Raw genomic sequence first — 24338 nt, forward strand, 5'->3', positions numbered from 1 at the left:
TTGCTGTTTTGGTGTTTGGAACAATATGGCAGTGACAGTTACCTTAAATTCATATGTCAAACTATGGTGGGATGAATAGATATTTGGAGGACAGATTTGATGTTTATAACATTAATGCAACCAGTTATAAACTAGAAAGTAAAATACTATATGACATTGAATCTCATGGATAGTCTATATTGGTATAAGTCAATGTATTATTGTAGTACAATAACTGCAGCTTGGTTCTCTGCACAATTATAGGCACAACCTATTAGCTGTGACTAGTGTTAGTGCAAACACTGAACTTTCAACTTGGAAATGGCAAGAGGAGATGTTCAAATGGGAATAGGTGTAACAAGTAAAATAATTGAAACTGCATAAAAAACCTACAAAAAAGAAAAGTAGAAATACACACAACACCATTTTGCAAAGTCCATGAATACAATGCAGACACTAAGACAAGGATAAATTCTTTGGGTCAAAACACAACTATGGCACTGTTACGGGTATTCAAACTTTACACTGAAGTCAGCAAAGGTTCGTATGTTAAAATTATTTTAAAAACCTAAATATTTATAAACTAATTGCAGTTATACGTTGAATGAACTTGTGCAGTGACTTGGAAGGTTCTAGTTTGTGTCTAATTGATGTGCAAATGTCACCTGTCATGTTTGGCTTTGAATGAGGCCAAGAGCTATTGGTTTTATAAATTTGTATAGCTATGTTTATATGTACAACATGCTTTTGCTGACTTCAGTGTATACACACTTAATATAAATGAAGGGAGGTATACTTACATCAACAACATTTTTATCTTTATCACTGATCAACCTATCATAGAAGACTCTCATACATTCATTACGCCACACTCTAACAAATGATTGTTTACTTTCAAATCGGTCCGGAGTTGTTAACAACATGCCTTGAGTTACACGAGACAAGTCACGCAGGTTGAAGATATAATGGAACTTGGAAGGTGTTGGGGGCAATTCAATGATGATTCGGTTATAGAGCTCAAGGGTAGACATCATAATTTTCTCTGATATTTCCTGAATACATTCATCAAATGGCTGAGTATGGCCTTTCAAAATTGAGCCATAAATTAGTTTCAGTGATTCCTCCGATGGGAATGTGATGTTGAAGCAGGAGAAGAGTGAAATAAAGCGAGGATCCACCTCATTACGGCCTCCACCAGGTTTACCCATAGATGCCAAGAAACCAATATCTTTGATGTATTTGAATGACAAGTCTTTGCTTCTGTCATACATGCCTCCTTTCTCCAACAGTAACTTTAGTAAAGCAATTGGCTGTTGGGTACCATACTCATCAACCTAGGAAAATAACATAACATTGTTAAACAACAGGTGTATTTTATAAGAGTGGTGTTCTTTGTTATTCGTTCATAAAATTTATTGATTTACACATCCAATAAATGATTGATAATCAAATACACATTTTATATAATTTCTAGACAGCAGCACAATATTTTCATCTGTTGACAAAAGAAAGAGCACCAGATACTGCTTTAATACTTACTTGTGGCATGTTCATATCATCCATAAACACTAATAGTCTCTTTCCTGGTGGGGGACCATAAGTGTCTTTGGTTCTCTTTTCCACATTAGCTTCCAAGTTACGTTGTAGATCCATAGATGTAGTACGGGAAGAGAAGTTGATGTTCAGAATCAGCTGCAAACAGAAAAAAATTCTTTACTTGATCATCACATACATTTTTTTAAATCTATTTTAGTATAAGGCAATTATAAGTCCAAATATATCTTCACGTTTTTAGGAGTTATTTTAAAAGAGAATAAAACAACTACTATAAATGCATTAATTATTTGCTAGTTTTTAATTCCATTATTTTTCCAATAAATAAAATTCGCTAAATAAATTCCATATTAACATGTAAAATAACAATAGAATTTGTTGTTTCACTGCCAAGTTTGTAAAAATGCAATGAAATTGTTGAAAGCATCAAAATAGTGAAATTAATGTAAATATGTTACAGTATAACATCGTTATATTTTTGTGATATTTTGTATCACATACAGATCATCACTACCAACATAAGCAAAGTTTAGTTCAAATTCAAAATGCATAAATACTTACATGAGATTCTTGGTCAATCTTCCTCAGGAAGTCTTGGATTGTAGCTGTTTTAGAAGTACCAGTCTCACCAATAAATAAAACTGGTCTTCTGATACGAATCTGTTGTTCCAATAACCATGTGTTTCTGGTAGTATCAATGGTAGGAACCAAAATCTCATTGTATTTCTTTTCGGGGTCATGTATATATTGAGCCACTAGCATACTCCATGGTTTCCATTTCAATTCATCAGGATCAAAGAAGTACTCGTACAATGTTGCATGGGAGCTTGGAAGCTCACCAGGACCAGCAAGGGTTTTTTCATCATCCGAGACTGCTGACATGGATGCCAGATACTTGATGAAACCATCAAATTTGATGCGTCCATCTTCAAGTAAGCATGCCCCTAGTGACCAGTAGAGTGCTTGTAGGAAGATACACTCCAATACATCTGATTCTCCAAATTCCTTAGTCAGAAGTGAGTCAAGCATATAACTAAGCTGAGTCACCTGTATAAAAGCAAAAAGTAAAATAATATTAATTTCAGAATAGAATAGAACAGAACAGAACAGAATAAACCTTTACAGGGTCACACATAATATGACCTATTTAAAACCAAATTGGTATTTCTGAATTTCAGAGATGACTTACCAAATTGAGATTGGTGAGTGGAATAATAGTTTTCATCCTCTGTCCTTGTCTTCCATCCACAATACCTTCAATTATCATATCAATACTGGCTGGTACGTATTTTTCAAAAAACCTATCAAGATCTTGTTGTTCATTTTTACTCTGTCTAGCACTGATCCATTTTTGCCAGTATGGCCTGTATCCCAAGTTCTTTGGATCCACATACACCATACCACAACGTGACACTGTGGCTGGAGAAGCATACTGTAAATCAGCCACCTAGAGAATGAGACAAAAGATAACCATTGGTTATTTGTTAATCACAGGCAGAAATACAGTATACCAAATATATTAAAAATGCATTGTCCTCACCTCAAAGAGCATAGCACAGTGTTTCTGCAAACGAATACGTTCACCATTGGCTAAAGTCAGCAGTTTGTTATCATCCATGACAGAGTTCATGTTTTCCACCCAGAGGGCATCCACATCTCCATCAAACAAGATGTATTTCCTTTCATTCTTGTCTGTAGGTTTGTTGATGTCACGGAAGATGTTAGACAGAAGACCATCTGTCCAATCACGAGTCATTGGATCAAGGATACCATACAGTTCAATGACAGACATAGCTTTAGGATTCAAGATGTACAATTTAGTAAGAAGTCCGAGTCTGAAAAACAAAAAAATTATAACAAAATTTTAATAACTACTGTAATTATAAAATATTGCACATGAAAAATGAGCAAATAACTAAATATGCTTGTATAGCTGGTTTCAAGTATATATCCTAAAAAAATAATTGGAAAAGTACAAGGCCCCCAGCACTATATGAACATCACACAGCGTACAAATACAATCATATAATAGAATGTTAGCTGAAAAGTACATGAGAGAAAAATTTGACACAAGTAGTGAAAGACTAAAACAGTGTCTTACCTTGTCTGCGCCTGTGATAATCCATTAATAACGACAGATTTGCCACCACCAGTTGGCCCAACAACCATAGTGGTATGCCTGGTCAACATTGTTTCATATAACTGTACAACTTTGTCAACCTATTGAAAAAACAGACAAAGTCATTCAACTTGATGGTTGTATTCAAATTATGATACAGGAGGTAAACTTTCTCACTTTACTGATTTATAACAACAAGAAATCAATGAACTATAAAATGCAGAATTACGGAGAGTAAAAACAGTCTTTACTGAATATTATTCTCAGGTCCTTTCCATGACAACTCTCTCATCACCTTTGGTATTTTGTATGCATTGGTTTTGCTACATGTGGGGTCAACAACAGCATGTTTTCAAGGTCAAATTTTCTAAAAATGCTATAGACTGATTAAAATTGTGAATATTTTATTATTTTGAAGGGAATCAAGGCATTCAGGTAGGGTATTCTAAGGCAATCACCTCTATGGCTTCCATGATTTTCAGCCCTGTATAGGTGCTAACAATCTAAATAAGCTCACCTGTTGGGGTAGCATAACATAGTTGTTATCTAGAAGACCCTGTTCCACTGCATCATTGAAGTTAGGATACCGTACACGAGGCACATCCAAGCCTGGGAACAAATCTGATATCAAGCCCAAGAACAAAGGCACATCCTCATAGACAAATTTAGGTAGATTCATATCTCTCAGTGCTCTCATAAGTACCACATCCTGAAAAAGAAGAAGGGCAGAAAAAAGATGAGATGCTGAGGGAAAACAGTGCTATCAATTTATCAATAGTGAAGTTTATTCTGCATTTTTACCTACCTCAGGTAACTCAGCTGAGCTTCTCTTAAGCTCACCAGCCATTACCAATACAGATTTCAAAGCACGAAGACCAAAGTCATAATGATGTTGTTTAGACAGTTGTTCTTTTGCTAACTTGTACAGTACTGTCATCTTCTTGGCCAAAACCTATTCATGAAAAAAAAAGACATGTTATTGTTTTGATTTCACAGTGGTAAATGGGATTGTTCACAATAATATTGTCAATCCACAACATGCAGGAACATCCGTTTATAATCAAGAAACAGATTACAAAGTAAGGACTGTCTGTAAAATTTTATGTCATGGCAAATGTGTTAACTCAAAAAATGTCTTAGTTTGTTCATGTCGTTTCAGAACTACTGTACAGTCATTTATCTTTTCACAAGAAGACTGGAAAAAAATGAACTCACCTTGGCTAGAAGGAAACCCTCTGAGAACAACATGATTTCACAGATCTGTTGCAAATCTGGTACAATTACTACAACAGGTCTAAATAGAGCTTTCACACTCTCTGGTAACTCAGTACGACCAGCATAACCAGGATTCATGGTGATAAAAATACCCATACGATCATCCATAGCAATCTCACTTCCTTCAAACTAATCAAATAATATAGAAAGATAGCTCAGATATAATAGCAATCAATTTGAAGTGATCTGTAAGATCCAATCTAGTTTCAAATAATATAACCATGCAAACTTAAAAAACAATAACAATGAGTTATAATATAACCTACAAGTCATTGAAAATGACACAGTCCCCGTTAAATGTTTGAAAGTTCTCTTTGTGCTCGTCATATTAAAGCGGAGGGGTTGTCGCAAGCGTGTCCTTAAAACTTGAGTTCCAAGTGGCGTATACAACAGATTGTTTATTTACATCAAAACACGTGTTCCGTGTAGTAGTAATATGGCCCCAAAAAAAAAAATTATTCGGCCATATTTGATCTGATTATGAAACACACTGATATGTACATGTATATGATGTATGTGCCAAATTCGAATGAAAATGGTACATAAATTGTGGAAATATAGTAGTAAGGCCAAAAAGTCAGGTGGCTGCCATCCTTGACTAGATTTTGAAACAAATTGTCATGGACATGCTTCCTAACATGTATAACGTACATGTATGTGCCAAATTTGAATGAAAACTGACAGAGCACATCCAAGATACTGCATAAAATCTTTGATCCAATTGCGAAATAAATCGTCATGGACATGTATCCTAACATGAATAATCTATGTACCAAGTTTAAATGACAACTGACAAAGCATGTCCAAAATACAACATTTTACAAAAAACAAGATGGCTGCCAGTCGGCCATTTTGAATCGAATCTCTAAACCACTGCATGTGCATATGTCCCACATAAGGTACTAGGTACATGCAAAGAATGAACGGAATCAGTCCACAGGATTCTGAAATATGACTCTGGACAGACTGACGCACGCACGGACGGACGGACGAACACACGGACACACGGACGCACGGACGGACAGAGACCGAATTATAAATCCCCGTTTTCGGACTTCGTTCCAACGGGGACTAAAAACCAGATATCCGCCTAAAAGGTTGATTACAAAAGAAAACAATTTCACATAGTTGGAGAAGAAAGCTATGACCTATTTGAGTGTGTCAATTGAAAGTGGTGTGGTTAGTATAATGGTATATTGCATCAGTAGACAGACACACGGACAGTTGGAAGTCATGTATCCTAACATGTATAATATATGTACCAAGTTTGAATGAAAACTGACAAAGCATATCCAAAATACGACATTTTCAAAAAACAAGATGGCTGCAAGTCGGCCATTTTGAATCAAATCGCTAAACCACTGCATGTGCATATGTCCCACATAAAGTACTAGGCACATGCAAAGAATGAACGGAATCGGTCCAAGGGATTCTGAGATATGACTCCGGACTGACGCATGGACACACGGACGCACGGACGGACAGAGACCGAATTATAATATAAGTCCCCATTTTCGGACTTTGTCCGAACGGGGACTAAAAACCAGATATCCACCTAAAAGGTTGATTACAAAAGAAAACAATTTCACATAGTTGGAGAAGAAAGCAATGACCTATTTGAGTGTGTCAATTGAAAGTGGTGTGGTTAGTATGATGGTATATTGCATCAGTAGAGAGAAGTTACAGTTTTTACTTTTTTGCTGTACTGTCTTTGTGCATACTTTACGACATCCTTGTAATAAGTTTGTATAATAAAACTTACCTGGAATTTCTTGAGGTGATGGATAAGTGCATTCCTGATGGTTTGGATTTGTGATGAAATAACTGAGAGTACAGAGACATCGATACGATTGAACTCATCAAAACAACCCCAGGCACCACACTGACAGAGACCTGAAAAGATCTTACCAACCGCCTATGAAGGATAATGCACATGTAATGGTTAGTAATGAATTTACGTCATATATATCCTATTGTATTTAATTCCTTGTCTTTTGACCAAGTATAGTTACTTACTTTGTAATCCATACCCTCACCACAGTTGGTCACCACACATAGAAGACCCAGTGCTTTGGCTAAATCTTTAGTTGTTTCAGTTTTCCCAGTACCAGCAGGTCCAGCTGGAGCCCCACCAAGTTGCATAGATAATGCCTACAGGATATTAAACACAAAAGTGTTTTACAACTAAAATTGATGTTAATCCAAGCTTTGCATTCTTTTGCCATGCTTTCACAAAGTTGTTGCACTCCCTTGTGTTAAAGCTCATAGCAGTACATGAACAAACACTGAAAGCATCAATTCGTGTGACGTAGATATGTTCCTAATCAAAGTGTCATTTACAGTAACATAGGTGTGGATACACCACATTACAAGATACATGAACCACACTAGAAATCTGCTGACCTGTGTGAGTGTGAGATAGATTCTATCAGTGAGTGGAGTAATAACCAGTCTACCATTAAGACCCATGTATTCATAACCATATCCAAATGTACCAGTGCACTGTCTAACATTCAGTTCATCTGGTTCCTTGTCCCAGTAAAATCTTAGCTGACTCTCCCATTCAAATTCACGGTAATCCATAATACTGTAATTTCAAGCAGAAATTCATAATATCAAATTTTTGTTTGCTTTGACAAATCATACTCTACACAATCTATAAACAAATGAATATATTTACCTGTCTCTGACAAAGCCATCAATAATATCTCTTGCATGTACATCAATAATCAGTACTGTATTGAACTTTGAACGATCATTCTTAGACAATGGTGAACGCACCTACACAACAGATAAATTATTGAAATGTTAGACAATGAAAATCACAATTTTTTTCAGTACTGAGCGTGTTACTAATATCCTCAAAATTACAAGATTCAGAAAGTGGTGCAAGTTCTTGATATTTGATCTCTTGACCAATTTTTTTAGGCCATACCACTAGTAAAATTTCTTGATATAAAGAAATACTTTCACCACAGACACAAATGCATAAACAAGGATAAAGTGAAAATTTGTCATTTTTTAAAGAAATTTCAGACTCTAGTCTAGTTTGTGACACCAACATTTTTTTTTTTTTACATTTTTCGGTATTCCAAAGAGCATAATTTCAATTTAGTAAAGTATGAGTGTAGATAAGTACTGTGCAGTAAAAATATTGCTTTCTCCAAGTACAAAATTTACAAATATTAGGCAATACCTACAATCTAATCATTTTATAGAATTATATACTTTTCTCAACAACAACAAAACTTTTAAACATTGGATAAAATAATGATTAAAACAAAGCAAGCAGTACAGAAAGTGTTAACTGGAATATTTTGAATTTATTACTGACTTTACCTGAACTACAAGTGAGTCAATCTGCTTGTGCATCTTCTTAGCATAGTTCTTCATTGCACCTTTGTCACCTTTCTTAAATTTCATGAAGACATCCTCAACTTCCCAAGTCCACCATACTTGATTGCCAGCTAATACAACCATACCTTGGTATAAATACATCCATTCCACTCTGATACAAGAAAACACGGCATAGTTTTACTATCTTGTCAGTTGTGAAATTGTAATTTTACAATAATAATAAAAAGTAACAGCAATGATCAGATAAGAATTGTTTGAAATATATTGTAACCACAAGAAAACAAGATTACAAACTTACAGTGATCACAAGCCAAAATGTAGGTGTTCATTATTTCTTTAAAAATAATGTACCCAGTATATTACCCGGCCAATTTTTGCAATAACTAGAATTTTGAAAGACACTCCTAGCTACAATAAACTTGTTGTAGTATCAAGAATGCATGGTGTTGTAAAACTATTATATAACACACCTTGTGACACCATCAGCACAATATTTAAAGATAGCTTCCTTTGTTATTAATCTGTTTGTGCGTCTCATTTCATGCAGCACATTGGTCATCCAGTCTTCCACTCTACCTTCAGCTGGTATTTTCTGTCGGAATTCCATCACTTCACCCTCTGCAGAAATCATAGCGGCAGCATTCAGCTCACTAGAACTACTGGTTTCTTCAAATCTCAAAGAAGCAATGTTATCATACATCTAGAAACAGGAAAAACACAGTTAAAGTTTATGTATGTTCCTCTTTGTGGGTGCAGTCTTCAAGAAAAAAGATGCTTGATCAAGCTGAATACATCTAGTACATTTTTTAGTGTTAAAGTATGACCAACAAACTCACTGAATTTTGTACCCATGTTTAAAGCTCTAATACAAATTTGTTTATACAACAATGTACAACAAACACAACAAAAATAAATCAATATCATTTCAAGTCAAATACAAACAGAATATTCTGAAGCCAGGAAATTGTTACCTTAATTATGTGTTCTTGTACACATGTTGGATCACTGCTACCTAGAATAGACAGCAGTTCATCATCTGAGATAAAGAAGAATCGGGGGAATGCATTACGTTTGGAATCCAAGTAATCATTCAAACTTTTCTGACATTTCTCTAATCCTAGACTAATACTCTCAAGGTCCTGTAGACGATTTTCAACATGGCAGGAATCTTTGATTTTGGGATTCTTTTGGGTATCTTGCATAATCTGAAAAAAAATAAAAATAAAAATTCATCAGTACTTGGATTGATGTAGCTGTTCATTGGAAGTTGGATCTCTGTCAGTCTGTATGACAGACACCAGAACATCATAAACTATTCTTATTACCATTTCAGCAAAATATAGAAGAAGCATGTTACACCCAAGTAATGATAGAGTTCAATGCACTTGGCAGATGCTCTGCTATCAAAATAACCTACCTTTTTGAACATTTTATCAATACCATCAAATTTCTTTGCTTCTTCAGGCAGCTGTGATCTAATATCACCACCAATGAAGATACTTTCAAGATACATCCATTTACGTTGTACTACCATCCAGATCTATAATCAGAAAAAAAAACAATTGGCAATTACTACAATGATAGTCTGAGAATGAGCTAAAAAACATTATATGGTGAACAGGATGAGTGGAGAGCTTCTTAATGTTTGCAAATACAAAAACATTCTCTAAAATTATAATCCAATACTACAACACTTAACTAAAGTAAGCCACTATACATGTATAAATCAATACTGATTCTGATGTCAACATATATAATACATACCTCCAAAACTTCAGCAATAAGGGACAAACTTTTTTCCCAATTTTGTACATTGGCAAGAAAAGGACCAATGAACCTAGATGCAGACATAGACTGAAGATTCATAGCATTGTCATCTAATATTTGCAACACTTCATCCACAGATCCCAGGATAAACCCTCTTTCCTGAGTTCCTTTCATGTATTTCTGCACCTGGAATTTCATTCCGTCCCACGTGTCCTGTACTTCTTTGATTCCCTGTGTGAATAAATACAATTATTATGCAGATCAATCATGTAGGAATGTTCACACATAAAAGAAGCAACAATGAACAAGCCAAACAAGAGTACTGTTGAATAATCTAAACCAGTCTAAAGAGACTAACATAATTTAATATTATCCAACTTCTTTACATTTTTACTCCACAAATATGTTAATAATGTGTGTCATCTTGAAGTAAATTCTCAAGATCTACCAAGACCCAGTTAAGTGTTTTTGCCAAAAAATATATTTACTTATTAACAAGCACAACAAGTTGAAACTGTGTATATTACCTTTTCAATACTTAATTCTTTGGATGCGCTGTTGACAATCTCACCAATGGACTCAGCATAGTTGTGTAATTCCATAGCAAATAATTTCTCTAATGTCAGTGTTTCTGGATTCATATCAAAGTCTTTACCAGTCTTTGTCATCAGGTCCTTCCAATGGCTATGAAGAAACAAAAGCATTACTGGGGTATCAAATCAAATCAAATTTTTCCCAATCATGGAGGCTTTCAGCATTCAATGTGTTAAAAACATATACTGGGTATGATAGGTAGTTGCATTTATGTTTGCCCATAGACATGTAGAAACTGCATTTAGAAACTAACAACCTGGCTAATTAAATACTTACCGCTCACGGAGAGCCTCATGTTTGAGATCAAGCAATAATGGCAGTGAATCTTTGAATTCTCTTAGTTTTGAGTCTAAGAAATGTGCAGATGGTGTAGTTTTAAATTCTCTTGGCAGTTTCTTGAGCTGTTTAATGAAGCCGTCGATACCATCTTGTAGTTGATTTACATTCAGATTTGCCCACAATGTCTGGGCCCATTCCTCTCTGGCAGCCTGTAATTAGTGATAATGATACAATCATACTATTACATTCTGCCAATCTATGTGATAATTTTTGTATTTGTCTGGTACTGCACATTTTGAAAATGAACTAGTAGGTAAGAAGAGATTTAAATACAGATGCAGTGAGACAAAAATTAAAACCATCGTGAAAGGTACATTCAATATATTAGACAAAACAGTCCCAATTAGTCCATATACTCACCTTTTGTTGTTTATAAATACTATAAATAGATTCTAGTCCTTTCATTTCTTTCTGAACGGCTAGCAAGTCAGGATACATAGTGATTGGAAGATCAAATAATCTCTCTGCATTGGCTAGTTCCTGTCTATCTGCCTCGTAGTCATCAAGCTCCTTCTGATAAATAGTAAGAAGTTCAAGTCCTGTAAAAAAATATATATTGAAATTGTTACTTGAAATTTAGTATCATGTGACATTCAATAGACAAATTTTGGATTCTCTGGTTGCAGTATTAGGCAAATATTTCACTATTGCAGATTCAGTTTTGTTTTGAACATGTTGATTCTCTCTTGTAGTCATCCATGTTACCTTTGAAATTTTATGAACATTCCATAAAAAATAAAGAAACAAGTTTACAATTTATACACACACAAGAAAAATTGACATAATATAATTTATATCATTTTGGTGTCCATGGTAAATAGCCATATAATGACTTTCAGCTTTTGAAAACTGAGACAAATGGGCTAGATGACCTGTTGTAAAATCTGTTCTGTCTATTGCAGCTTCTGGTGAATCCACACACCAAGAAATGCTGCTTAATATTTTGTAAGATGTTTACACATTTTGATTAAGTGTTTACCAAAATTCATATTTTTCATTAAAGCCACCTTTAAATCTGACAGGAGAAATAGGAGGAAAGATAAGTTTCAAAATATAGCTGAAGAGATACGCACCTTTATCCAGGTCTGCACCACAAGCTCCAGGACCTTCAAGTTTAAATTTTTCTTGAAATGTAGACAGTTCAGTTCCAAAACCTTTGATTTGATCAAGAGTGATCTATAACAGAAAATTCAAATTAATCTAACATAGAGATTGTTTGTCTTTGTCACAACTGTGCAATATAGTTGGAAGCGAGACATAATACACCCAAGAAACCTGTCAAATTATTGATATATAGTAAATATTCAATATACCGATTACTGTCAAAAGAGACATAATGTCAGCTAAGTTGTTGTTTGGTTTGATATGAGCATCTAAAGATTGTTTAGAATAAGTTTGTCCAAACCAACCTAAACAGTAGATGTCAAACTAATAGTGGGGGATTCAGACACGTTGAATATAAACAGAAGATCACAAAGCAATTGTCTTTGAATTTATTTATTTCAATCATAAAAATTGCTATATGATATTGTCTAAGTTATCAAACAAAATGAATATCAGGACACAATCACTGATGTTTCTAGTGCATATCTTTAGGCTCATAAAGCAGGACTCACCATGGTAAAAATGTTTTAACAGTGTAACAATTTCATGACACACCAGTTAGCAACTTAACGAACAATGATGCTGTTTTGGTGTAACAGCAATATTGGCTTCAAGCTACAGAAACTGATATTGAGGGATCAAATTTGAGGTCTGTCCAATTTTAGCTGGGACAGATGACTTGTGAGCAAATGAATAAAGATAACAAATCATGTTATTACGTTTACTACATTGCTTTTATAGAATACAGGCAAATTTTAATTTAACCCCCGGATATTATAGATAAGTTGTGCCCAAGGGAATGATGGGCCTAATTCTTCTGATGGTATTGGCTTGTGCAAGTATCATTGAACCACAAAATACCTTAGATGTACCAGTACCTACTCTAGATCCAGTAGGTGCAGGCATAGGTATTTTAAGAAATGACATTACTGACAACTAAATAAATCCTAGTTTACCTCTGTGAATTTTTTCTTGACTACAATGAGGCTGGCATCCACATGTTTTGACTCCATAAAAAGATCTTCCCATTTCTGTCTAATATTGTTGGTGAGTGTGTTCTCTTCTTCTGTCACTTCTATATTATACATGGCCAGTGTTCTATACCGCTCCTTAATGTCAGTAATTCTCAGTTCAACTTTGAGTGACATGTCCTTGATATCTGCAATAACCCTCAGCACAAACTTCAGATCTTCCAATGTGTCGGGTGACTTCTTTAAGTCTTGTGATAATTGCTAAGAAAGTGAAAACAAATCCATTTTAGAAAATCAGAAATTAAAAAAAAAAAATAGTAGAACACCTTGCAGACTGTCAAGCAAATCAGCCAGATAATCAAATCACAAAATAAAGCATGCTAAATAATGTGAATATCTTAAGCCTAGTACTGAAAATAAATAATTTTTTCAAATAGGAAAAAGGCTGAATGCAAACAGGAAGGGATGTCACACAACACTTTGAATGTTCACACCCTGTGTTTTGTGTTTGGTCACCTTGACTGCGGCAGGTGTCGTTTGAGGAGGTAGGGTATCCTTGACATTTGTTTCCAACTCCTTTGAATATTAGCAATTACGCAGAGATAAAAGAGAAATGTTAAAAGATCGGATGAAAATGTTTTGAACATATTAGTAAGAAAAAACTAATACATCTCTGTTTGACCTTAGTATTATAATGATATCTCACAGAAATAGTCAAATAATGAAGGCTGATGAGTTGAGTGATACAAAGTGAATCTGAATTATCTCCAGACAGAATTTATCTCATGAAATGACAATGAATTGAAGCAATGATATTAACAATGGACTGTCTGTTGGACTGAAGAAATGAGGAAAAAGCTCTTATGTTAGAACATATACTGGTAACACATTATATAAAAAAATGTTTAACTTCATATACCTCTAATTCAGATTTAAGACTGAATAGTTCTTCTTTAGCGGAATCATTAAGTAATTGTCCCAGTGATTCTACCCATTTCTGTGCATGTTCCTGTACAGTCTTTGCTAACGGTGATAGATGTAAACGAACACACTCTTGATCTTTGATCATTTGTTGGTTACCAACCTGAAATAAATATTAAATAATAATTAAATACTTGAGTACATTTGATATTAAATAATGATTGCAATATAAATTTTACATAGTCAGGTCACCTGCATATGAGATTGCTGTCTTTGGAATTCAATTTAGTTCAAAAATACAAAGACAATACTCTAAAACCATTTATTTTCACTGGCATTTAATTTCACTATTTTGATGCTCTAAGCAATTTCAATGGGTTTAAGTTCATAAATTTGGCAGGGAAACAATGAGTTTATTTATATGTTCACATAGATTTAATTTAGCGGATTTTACTTATCAGTGAAAATGACAGAATTAAAAACCAGTGATTAATTAATGCTTTTACAGTATCTGTGCTACCATCTACTGCTGAAGGAACATCATGAACTTATTTCACACCTATTGATTATTATTTCAGCAGTGAAGAGGTACTGGTACATTAACATTATTCTTACAGCTAAGGAGTATATCAACTACTGAAGTCATAGGGAATACTGTAAATGACAACAAACCTCTTCAAAGTTCTGCGTAAAGTAAGACCAAATTCATTTTATTTACCTCTTTGGCAAGATTACTGTAGAACTGTAGTTTCTCATCATAAGACACACATGATGGTTTTTTAACTGCAAACTTCTCTAGCATAATTGTCTTGTCTAGTTTCCAAAGTGGCCTGTATCTCTTCCATCGGTTAAGGTACTTGGTGAGAGTGGACAATGTCTTTTGTATGTTACTAGAGATACCTACGACTAGGTCTACAATTGATGGATCAGCAGAAATATCGCTGAAGAATGTGAAGAGAATAGGTTCGTCCTCGCCTTCCACATTCTGTGGTAATGTTTCAATACATGTACCATTCATCCATCGGATAAAATTCTTAGTTCTGTAGAACAGAAACACAATGTAAAAGTTCTTCAAAATTCATTTACAAGAAGTTGTTCACCTTCACTTGTGATTCCAATATTTTCCAAGTCAACTTTCTTATACACATGTATGAGAAAATGTTATGCTACCAATGAAAGGGTCATTCCCTAAAACATCTTGCTATTTACATTTGTACAGTAGTTACTGAGGACAAAGATTACTAAATATTTTCTATGATACTTTATTATGAACTGGGGTAAACACATCGTAATTTAGAGTTTTATGTTGACAATATGCAATTGAAAATAATTGAGCTCCCAACATTATGAAAAAATTTCGTAGATGTGGATTTTTCAAATTTGATCAATTAGAAGTACATACAAACCAAATGTATTGTATGCTGAAACATTAAAATATGAATTTATGACACCTCTGCCATTTACGTAAGCACATACACTTTTCATACAGAAAATTCAGTATCTGATTACGTATTGTATTTCTAAATACGATATAGGACTATTATATGGTTAGCATTTCATAACTTACCCTTCCACACAGTCTCTAACACATTGCATAGATAACTTGTATATTTCATTAGCTGCCGGTGACAAGATGAGTTCTGGTGATGTCAACATTGCCTCTATTTGGAATAAGGGTTTCTCTGATGTTATGGCATCATTAAAGATACTAAGATTTCTAGTTATGAGCTGTAATACAGAGAATATGTATGCATTAATATTTTTTCAACAGTAATCATACATCTATATGCACCTAGATGTCAGTATGCAAAAATGATTGAAATCTGGAAATTGAGGCAGAAACTATTAAATGTGTTGAAGATATCGTTGACATCAACCTGAAGTCATACTCTCAAGCCAAATACACGGTAACAACTCAGTCCACAGCCTCCTAGTTGAAGTTATTGTATGTTGCATTAAGTTTGCATAGTGTCTTATAACTGTAGGATTGCTTACCTTTGTGAGTGATTCATAGACTCTTCTCTCCCAGTATGAATAATATGAAGCTAGTCTTGGTGATTTGCCAGTGTTGGTATGAACCACTAAACCTTCCATTTTAGTTAATAAGGGACCAATAGCACGGTACTTCCTAGCTAATAATTCAAATGTGTGAGCTCTTTCTTTTTCTATATGCTCAAAGAATTCCTGGATCAGAAGATGCAAAAGAAAAAAGCTTATATCTGGTTTTGTATTTTCTCTATTAGAAGTGTATGTAAACTAACATTTGCAGTTACTGGATCTTTAAAATACGTAAGTGCATGTTCTACTAATTGAGCAAATACTACCGGTACATACAAACAATGATTAAAGGATGTACCCGGTATATGTTAGTGCATTGACTGACTTGTAGTGGAGGTAAAATGCAGTACTGTTCGAGTGCAAACTTTGCAATAATCTTGTATTATACATCATTAAATTGATCTGAATCTCTTTTTGTGACGTATTTTGGCAATATAATAAAGTTTAGACCAGTTTTGAAATTTTATAAACAAATACTATAGGCCTTGTTGCAATGGAGTAAATCTGTAAAGACAGATTTACATGTAGTGTATCAGACAAAATATCATAATTCAAAACCTTTGGTAGACCATACCTTAGCACTTGGCAGCACATCTGTAAACTTGACTGATGGTCCTCTGAATAAATCAGCATTATTCATCACTATTAATCTCTGATCAATGTCTGCGGCATTCTTCTGAATCTGATTCACAAGTGACTCAAACTTTCCTAATGCCTAGATTAGCAGAAAAATAACACTATATAGTTATAACAAGTCACACCAATAATATGAGGTTACCGCAAAGTATGCACAACGACAGTACAGCAGGAGTATAGACCTACGCACAGCAGATGTTGATGCAATAATATACTGTCTGAGTGCATACTTTGCGGTATCCTCTTAATAACCTTATTATTACATCTTTTCCTGCTAAGGATACATCATGGGAATGCCGAAATCCAAAAAGTTTAGATCAGATTTAGTGAACTTCTTTGCGTGGAGTCCGGTCAAACCCTGGAGGCTTCCATGTTTTTATTGTTAGAGGACACTTATGCAATCGTTGCATATACCCAGTGCATTACAGCAAAATTGCGGCATGTTGTAACTTATGGCATTACAGTGACAGATGTATAATAATATGTAATATGTCTAGAAAAGAAGGATAAAACAGCAACTGTCACATAGAGTGTTTTACACTCTTCCGTTCCACATGCACTTACCACCCTGTACCAGCTGGTTCTACAAAGGTCTCAAGGAACTCTGGTATGCAACGGACAGACATTGTAAACTAAGTGTATATAATGTTCAATACAATTATCAGTCCTCTACAGAAGTAGTATTTTATAGAGATGCTTTTGCAAAAAATAAAAGAGTTGACTCATCAGGATTTATATATAGTAGAGACTAGAATAAAAAATCTTCACCTATTTTTGTCATCAGCATTTGATATATACAGTAACATAGTTATTCATGTTATGTTTTATTTTTACTTGAAGTACTCAGCTGAGTTACAATTTTCTCCCATAAATGTTTTCAACTTGTTCTGAACAAATAATCATATTATTAAGTTAGTGAGAATACATACTGGAACCATTATCATAGATATTTGACCCATTTTTACTGGCAATTTTTTGTGATCAACAGCATAAAACAAAACCATATCAAGGACCTAAGCTACATGTACAATCAGAGAATGATAAGAAAATGCTATATTGATATTAATGTCCCACCTCTCAGTTTAATTTTCATCCTGAACATTGGATTGGCCCTAAAATCAGGCATGTTCAATATTATAAGTGTACTCTGTTAGTTGGTTTCAGAATGACAGTAAAAAGTATATAGGAATTTAATTTATAAATTTGTATAGGCAATTTGTAAGGCTTTCGGAAAGCAAATTGTTAACCTTTTGAGTGCTGAACTCCACTTTTGTCACCTTCCACACAAAAAAAAAAAACATTTAATTTTCTTCAGATTTAAAAAAAAATATAGGAAATTATGTTCATTTTGTCTAAAAGTGAAATGAAATTAGAGAGAAAATACATAAAAACATGCAAAAAAAAAATTGGGGGAAGAAATATTATGGCAGTCAAAGGGTTAAAGCGTTATTGGAGCCTAGTGGTTTTGTCAAGTTTTGATTAAAGCCCTGTAGTAAGAAGAGTTACTAAAGAATCAGATGACTGATAATCCTTTATTTTATTATATACCATATCTCAGCTCACTTTGAGAGTTGCTTATCAACAAACCTGTTCACATCTGCCAATATAATCACTGATACCCAAAGAGTTCCAATTGAGACGCTTATAGCCAGGTTTCATTGTGCGACGTAGATCCCGAGTGTGTTCTTCCAGCACCTGGGTCTGTAAAATATAAAAACACAATCAGAAAAATATAGGAACTAAGAATGCTTTGACATAAAGCCACCAAAGAAAGACAGTTGTACATTACGGCAGCTAAGACACTTAAAAAGGTGTGTTTCCTACTCACCTCTGCTTGGTTGAGAGAAGCAATAACAGTATGATACTTGTTTAACATGTGTTTCAGCCCATCATTGTATTTGATATATTTGTCTTCCTATAATATTAAAATAAGGTTTGTTATTTAAAACAAAACAAAATAAGACTCCCTACTTTGGAATCCATGTTAAAACTATTATTTCGTAAAATATAGTAATCTTGTTTCTAAAAACATCATACTAATTCTTGGCAACCATATGTATCCATCTTATAACTACATATGACATTTTCACAATCAAGAAATTGTCATTTTCATGATTAATCAGTTATCACACTTTTTTATCTTGGCTTATTAAAATCACATTATGAAAGTCAAAGAAAACTGTTCAGTTAACTATAACAACATTATCACTCATAACTAACCTGTAGGGCCACATTTCTTGCTAGTTCTGGAACAGAGAATCCAAGCTGCTCCATGTATTTGGTCTCTACAATTATCTCTGACAACTCTGGGGCAAAGTCAACAACATATTTCACTTGTGGAGCTGAAACAGTAAAAATATATTGCTATTACATTCCATACAATGTAAACACAGAAATAAATATGACATTAAGACATATTAAGAGAGAATGTGGTATGCAAACGCTTTTGGATGCTATGTGAAAAGCATGTGCCTCAAATAAAACCACACTGAAAAGAAAGCAGGTATGTCTTATGGCTGGAACACCCAGCAATCCTAAGAAATACCTACATTGTTAAGGTAGTTCGCTGCCATTAAAACATGAACAAAAATGATCACAGTAAATCATTCAAAAATTGTTGTGATGATTCACATACATGCACATTCATATTTAAAGTGTTTTACAGAGTATTTTTGTAAACTGTAGCAAACTACCTTAATATTTGCAAAAATATGTCTTATAATTAATACCTCAACTATTGTTACTGTAAGAGAGCAATGACAGCACCTGGCATACTTGGTACAATGTACATGCACCAAGCTAATTATCATCAAATCTTTAAATACATTGTAACTTCAAGTTGCACTGTTTGTTATTTATTGTACAAATCATGTAGGAATATCAACTTTAAACAATATAAAATCATAGACTGTATAGTAAGACATGCAACTGTTGTGATCTTAAAACAAAAATCAATAGTTGTGCAAGCCTGACTGGAAATATTAAAACTAGTTGGATTAACCAAAGACATTAGAAAATGTCTTTGGATTAACTTCTGAAAACAACAGAACATTTATGTACTGCACAGCATAGTAGCCGGAACTAGGATATTTTTTTAGCCCGCCTAATTTTAAGAAACTGGGAAAGCATTCAGTTGCTCTCAAATTCTCAATTTTTTTGTTTTATATCCTTTTCCATCAAATAGGCATAATGGTGTTTTACTAGCCAGGTAAATGCTCAAGCACAGTGGCTAGTTTGCATAATACTACTTCATTTTGTTGCAATAGAAATAAATCCTGAAAGCTAATGTAAGGCATTTCAGTGACCAAGCACAGCAAAACCGCCACCAGGAAAACACTGATTGTGAATGTTACACATCTAAGTTGTGGAAATGTTTATGACAAGTAGTTATTAATGTGTGCTAAGCAATTTGCAGTGCTGTATTAATGCAAAGCTATATAACGATACTGATGATACAAACATACACTAAATGACAGATGATAAAGTAAAAAGGAAGTAGTTAAAGATGGACGAAAGACTTTACCTTCGTGTACTGGCTGCTCATGATCAGTAGGGTTTTCTATACAACAAATACATGCAAAGAAGTTACAAATGAGAGAGAAAGAAAAACAAATGAATTGATAATGTTAAAATGATGAATAACAGAAAAGTATGATAGTATGATTGCGGTGAAAAGGATGACAGAGTAAGTGGAGGAATAAGGTAAGAAATGACATGCAACATATAACAGACAAATTACATACAATTTTTATGCAAACATTGTCATTGTTTGTAGAATGCAGTAACTGTATGATATTAACAGATCATTAGCCAGTTTCAGTGTCAAGTGATAGCAAGAAACTTATCCAATCTACCATTTTAGTTCATTCTAATTCATAACAATTGTATTTGCTCTATGAGAAGTGCATCTCCAATAAAATAAACCCAGAATTGCATTTGTAGTAAACTGAAACATTAAAATACAACTTATTTTGACCATGGAAGCCCTCAAGCATATGCACTACTGATAAAGCAAACATGTTTATAATAGGTATCTATGGCACAACAGCTTTGTAGGTTAATGTTTGTTTGAAGTATTGCAAAATTTGTAGTCACTTGGAGTTAACAACCTGTACACAATCTGGTGAATAAAGCCAGCAAGCTTTCAAGTTGCCGTCGAAGTCATGGGTCATGAGCACCAAAAACACTCATATGGTCCATGTAGAGCACTTTTAAGAGAATGATATAAAGTATGGTACACTGTAGTGTATGATGTTATAAAAGCATTATAAAGATTAGCAAACATGGTGTGAAACAAACACAGTCATGATATAGAAACAAGACAGGTAACGGATTATTATATGACAGGCTGGATACTGAGAATACAAAACCACTGGTAGTATATAGTCACCATAGTGAGACGTAAATAGACCATAAAGCTCAAGGTAATGGGTGTAAACTTCTAACTCCAGCTCCATGTCTCCAGCTGACACTGCTATATAACATTCATATTGGCTATCCTTGGGGGCTTTAAAATACTATTGGTCAATCACAGTTTGCGTGACTATCTACCATGAGTGTTTTTTTTAAAACATTGTGCTATTGTGTGTTCTTTAATATCATAATTATTTTTTGTTTTTGTCACCATTTATATTTTTAAAAATAATATTCATTGATATGGCAAATGCTGCTATATGTGTTAATATGAGATCAGACACATAATGAATCCATGTTTACAATATCAGCCCACAATGAGAGGGGGGGGCAACTATGTAATGTTAAGTACAGGACAATTCAATACCTCAGTTATCTTTCAGAAAGTCAAGCATTTTACTGCTGTACACAGAGAATTCATTGCCTTGAAGTTAAATAAAAATTATACAAAAAAAACATAGGACGAAGTGGCATTACAAGAATACTTACATTCACATTAAAAACATACCTGCTATGTGAGAATGATGGGATGCAGTGCCTGCACCTTCGTCCCCATCTTCTGGATTAACAACTTCAGTAACATGGACCTGACTAGTAGAGATACCTACAACAGGTTTAGTCAACAGATTGTGCTTCAAGAGACCAGGAAGTATACCCTCTACATATTCTCTCCATTCCTCATATTTCCTATCTTCATATTCCTTCATTTGTTTTGCAACACTGAGATACTTGGCACGAGCCTAGATAGAATAACAAGGATGATACTGTATGGATGAACAATGATTACACTGAGACACATTTTTAGGGGTGGAGGATAAAATTCACTGCATTTACTGCAGAAACGAATCAATTGTTTATTTAACCACTAATCTGTTTTTCAGTTGGAGAATCTCCCCCCCCCCCCTGTGCAACTACGGCGCCTGATGAATCAGTTAGCTGTCTCACAACTAATCAGTCTCTCTCATGAAACTTTTCAAACGAAAAGTACCAAACCACACCTGCCATAAGCCCAATGACCCAACATGTTCTACAAACCAAACACAACTATGAATATCAGTCATTCAAGACAGGTCATGTTTGAGAACAAATGTTTTATTGACTCATTGACTAGGTGGATAACATAGGAGGGCATGGTTTGCTCATACTTTTTTGCTGCTTTGACTTTTCATTTGGACAGCTATAGTGATTAGTTTTATATGACAACCAATCGATTGCAGTTGCACAAATGAAGAAGACTCAATGACTGAAACACAAATTAGTGGTTTCTGCAGAAAAATTAAACTAGGTAAAAGTCTGAATGTTGTAGTATAATAAGCTAATGCAATTCACTACAAATCCATATTACATGCAAAATGGAATAAAAAATTCATGTTAAAGGAATTAAAAGAGTCAAGAGTGGGACAATACATACCTGCTTGCCTTGTTCACTCACTACCATTTCTTCAACTGATTGAAATCTGATAATAGTATGCTTTATTCGATGGAACAGAGACCTCTCCCATGCAATGGCACCAGCTACTGGTGGCTGATTCTTGGATAGTGGTGGAGAGGACATACCTTGTTTAAACAAGGCATTTACAGTATCCACCTGCATACATGAGAAAAAAATATGTGTAAACAAACAATATATTTCACATGGACACAATGTGATGTGATCATATTTCTTTCCATGGCATTCACAACTCATAGTTATTACTCATGACATGAACTTTTTTCAATGTTCAATATTCAATGTTTGGGACTGTGTGACATGGCTACCGGTACTTGACAAGAATAACTACATTCCATTGAAAAATTGTCATCATAAATTACCTCCTTGCCATACTGGTTCAGAATGTCATTGAATTTCTTCATCATTTGGTTGTTGATTGCTTCACGTGATCTAATGTGTTTGAATTTCAGTAACATATCAAAAGCGCCCTCAGCTGATCTCAGTGTCTTGAATGACTCATCAATAAAATGTTTGGCTTCACTTTCAATATTGACCACTTCCTTGTGAAACCAATCCATTACATTCCTCCACTGATGAAAGTGTTTTAAGGCAAAGGGGTCAAAGTTCACCTAAAATAGACACAGAATTTGCTAGTTATTTCACAGAGCATACATATATATATATATAAAAATACTATTACCTTTTAGTCAGCTGTAGTAAACAACATACAGTTCAAGCTTGAATCAGCCATTCCCTAGTGTCTTTTGTTCCTAATTTCCCTTGATTGACTTTACTTACCCCAATAGATATGTAAAATTTTCTTTAAGGTTTTAATAGAGCTCTATTCTATTCTATCCATAGATGTGTATAGATGTGAGCATGTATTCCTATTTCTGAAGCTGGTTTACAATGAATTTTATAATGCATCCCTTAGAGACATCAAGTTAACTACATTAAAGTTTAATAACTTTTTCAAGTTTTTAGAGATTATTTTAAAACAGTGATTAAAAATTATAATAATGAAAACACAACCCTATACTCACTTCTTCCAAAGGCACTACCAAACCATCCACTCTCTTTAAAACTTCTTCAATTTTCTTGGGATCACCAGTAACTGATTTCAGTTCAGGTCCAAAAATGTTGTAAAACTCCTCCAATACCTACAATTTGATAGAAAAATTGATAATACTGGTATATAATTTTTCTGCCACAGTAATTTATGTAGTAATGTACCGGTATACATAATAATTACGACATATCACGCCTGTGCAAAGTAAAGAGTACAATCAAAAACTAATCCTTAACAACTTTCCAAACTCCAAAAGAAATGAAACAAGTTGCATACCTGAGCTACATCATAAATATCTTGACAGATAGTAGCCATGTAATCTGTTCTTTCAAATAATTTCTTTCTATCAAATTCCCATCTGGAGTCTCTACCAGAAGCTTCAATCTTTGCTCTCACTTCAAAGTAAGATTCTTTCCACAATTCTAATGTCTTCTTAGCTTCTGATGTCTTGGATTTGATCTGCTGAGGGCTCTCTCTGGAAATTTTGTTAAAATATAACATCTATAATAACACTCAATAACTTGTAAACTTGGTAGAAAAATATTAAAGTTATGAATGAATATATAGTTTCTTTAAAATGTTACACAGTTGCTTCCACATTACATCAACCAACAGATTGATCAAAATTCCTATCCAAAAGATGTTGATGATTTATATACAAATTCTTGGTACTCCTTATGATTTGCTTCATTGCCTTTTTAATCTGTTTTTTTGGGAGACGGGTATACAATTTTTATGTAATTTACTAAT

General features: G+C 34.1%; 1 protein-coding gene across 1 annotated transcript in view; it reads right to left on the reverse strand.

The window, feature by feature from the left end:
- LOC100374422 (dynein axonemal heavy chain 10-like) overlaps positions 1-24338 on the reverse strand; it is a 50271-nt gene that overhangs the window by 22821 nt on the left and 3112 nt on the right. Inside the window, exons 6-42 of the mRNA XM_085491628.1 lie at positions 23865-24063; positions 23563-23679; positions 22900-23148; positions 22499-22675; positions 21596-21827; positions 20198-20233; positions 18895-19016; positions 18503-18589; positions 18262-18375; positions 16613-16753; positions 15976-16164; positions 15548-15708; positions 14699-15020; positions 13979-14143; positions 13045-13320; positions 12058-12160; positions 11345-11523; positions 10922-11133; positions 10579-10735; positions 10049-10282; positions 9702-9824; positions 9256-9489; positions 8755-8984; positions 8267-8435; positions 7608-7708; positions 7331-7514; positions 6944-7078; positions 6690-6842; positions 4868-5056; positions 4458-4604; positions 4170-4361; positions 3635-3753; positions 3074-3368; positions 2723-2980; positions 2095-2580; positions 1519-1671; positions 780-1313 (exon numbers count right to left, since the gene is read on the reverse strand). Coding sequence (XP_085347754.1) covers positions 780-1313; positions 1519-1671; positions 2095-2580; positions 2723-2980; positions 3074-3368; positions 3635-3753; positions 4170-4361; positions 4458-4604; positions 4868-5056; positions 6690-6842; positions 6944-7078; positions 7331-7514; positions 7608-7708; positions 8267-8435; positions 8755-8984; positions 9256-9489; positions 9702-9824; positions 10049-10282; positions 10579-10735; positions 10922-11133; positions 11345-11523; positions 12058-12160; positions 13045-13320; positions 13979-14143; positions 14699-15020; positions 15548-15708; positions 15976-16164; positions 16613-16753; positions 18262-18375; positions 18503-18589; positions 18895-19016; positions 20198-20233; positions 21596-21827; positions 22499-22675; positions 22900-23148; positions 23563-23679; positions 23865-24063 — 7174 coding nt within the window. The remainder of the gene's footprint in view (positions 1-779; positions 1314-1518; positions 1672-2094; positions 2581-2722; positions 2981-3073; positions 3369-3634; positions 3754-4169; positions 4362-4457; positions 4605-4867; positions 5057-6689; positions 6843-6943; positions 7079-7330; positions 7515-7607; positions 7709-8266; positions 8436-8754; positions 8985-9255; positions 9490-9701; positions 9825-10048; positions 10283-10578; positions 10736-10921; positions 11134-11344; positions 11524-12057; positions 12161-13044; positions 13321-13978; positions 14144-14698; positions 15021-15547; positions 15709-15975; positions 16165-16612; positions 16754-18261; positions 18376-18502; positions 18590-18894; positions 19017-20197; positions 20234-21595; positions 21828-22498; positions 22676-22899; positions 23149-23562; positions 23680-23864; positions 24064-24338) is intronic.

This window comes from Saccoglossus kowalevskii, chromosome 16 (assembly GCF_978046115.1).
Source record: "Saccoglossus kowalevskii chromosome 16, keSacKowa6.1, whole genome shotgun sequence".
Classification (NCBI taxonomy): domain Eukaryota; kingdom Metazoa; phylum Hemichordata; class Enteropneusta; family Harrimaniidae; genus Saccoglossus; species Saccoglossus kowalevskii.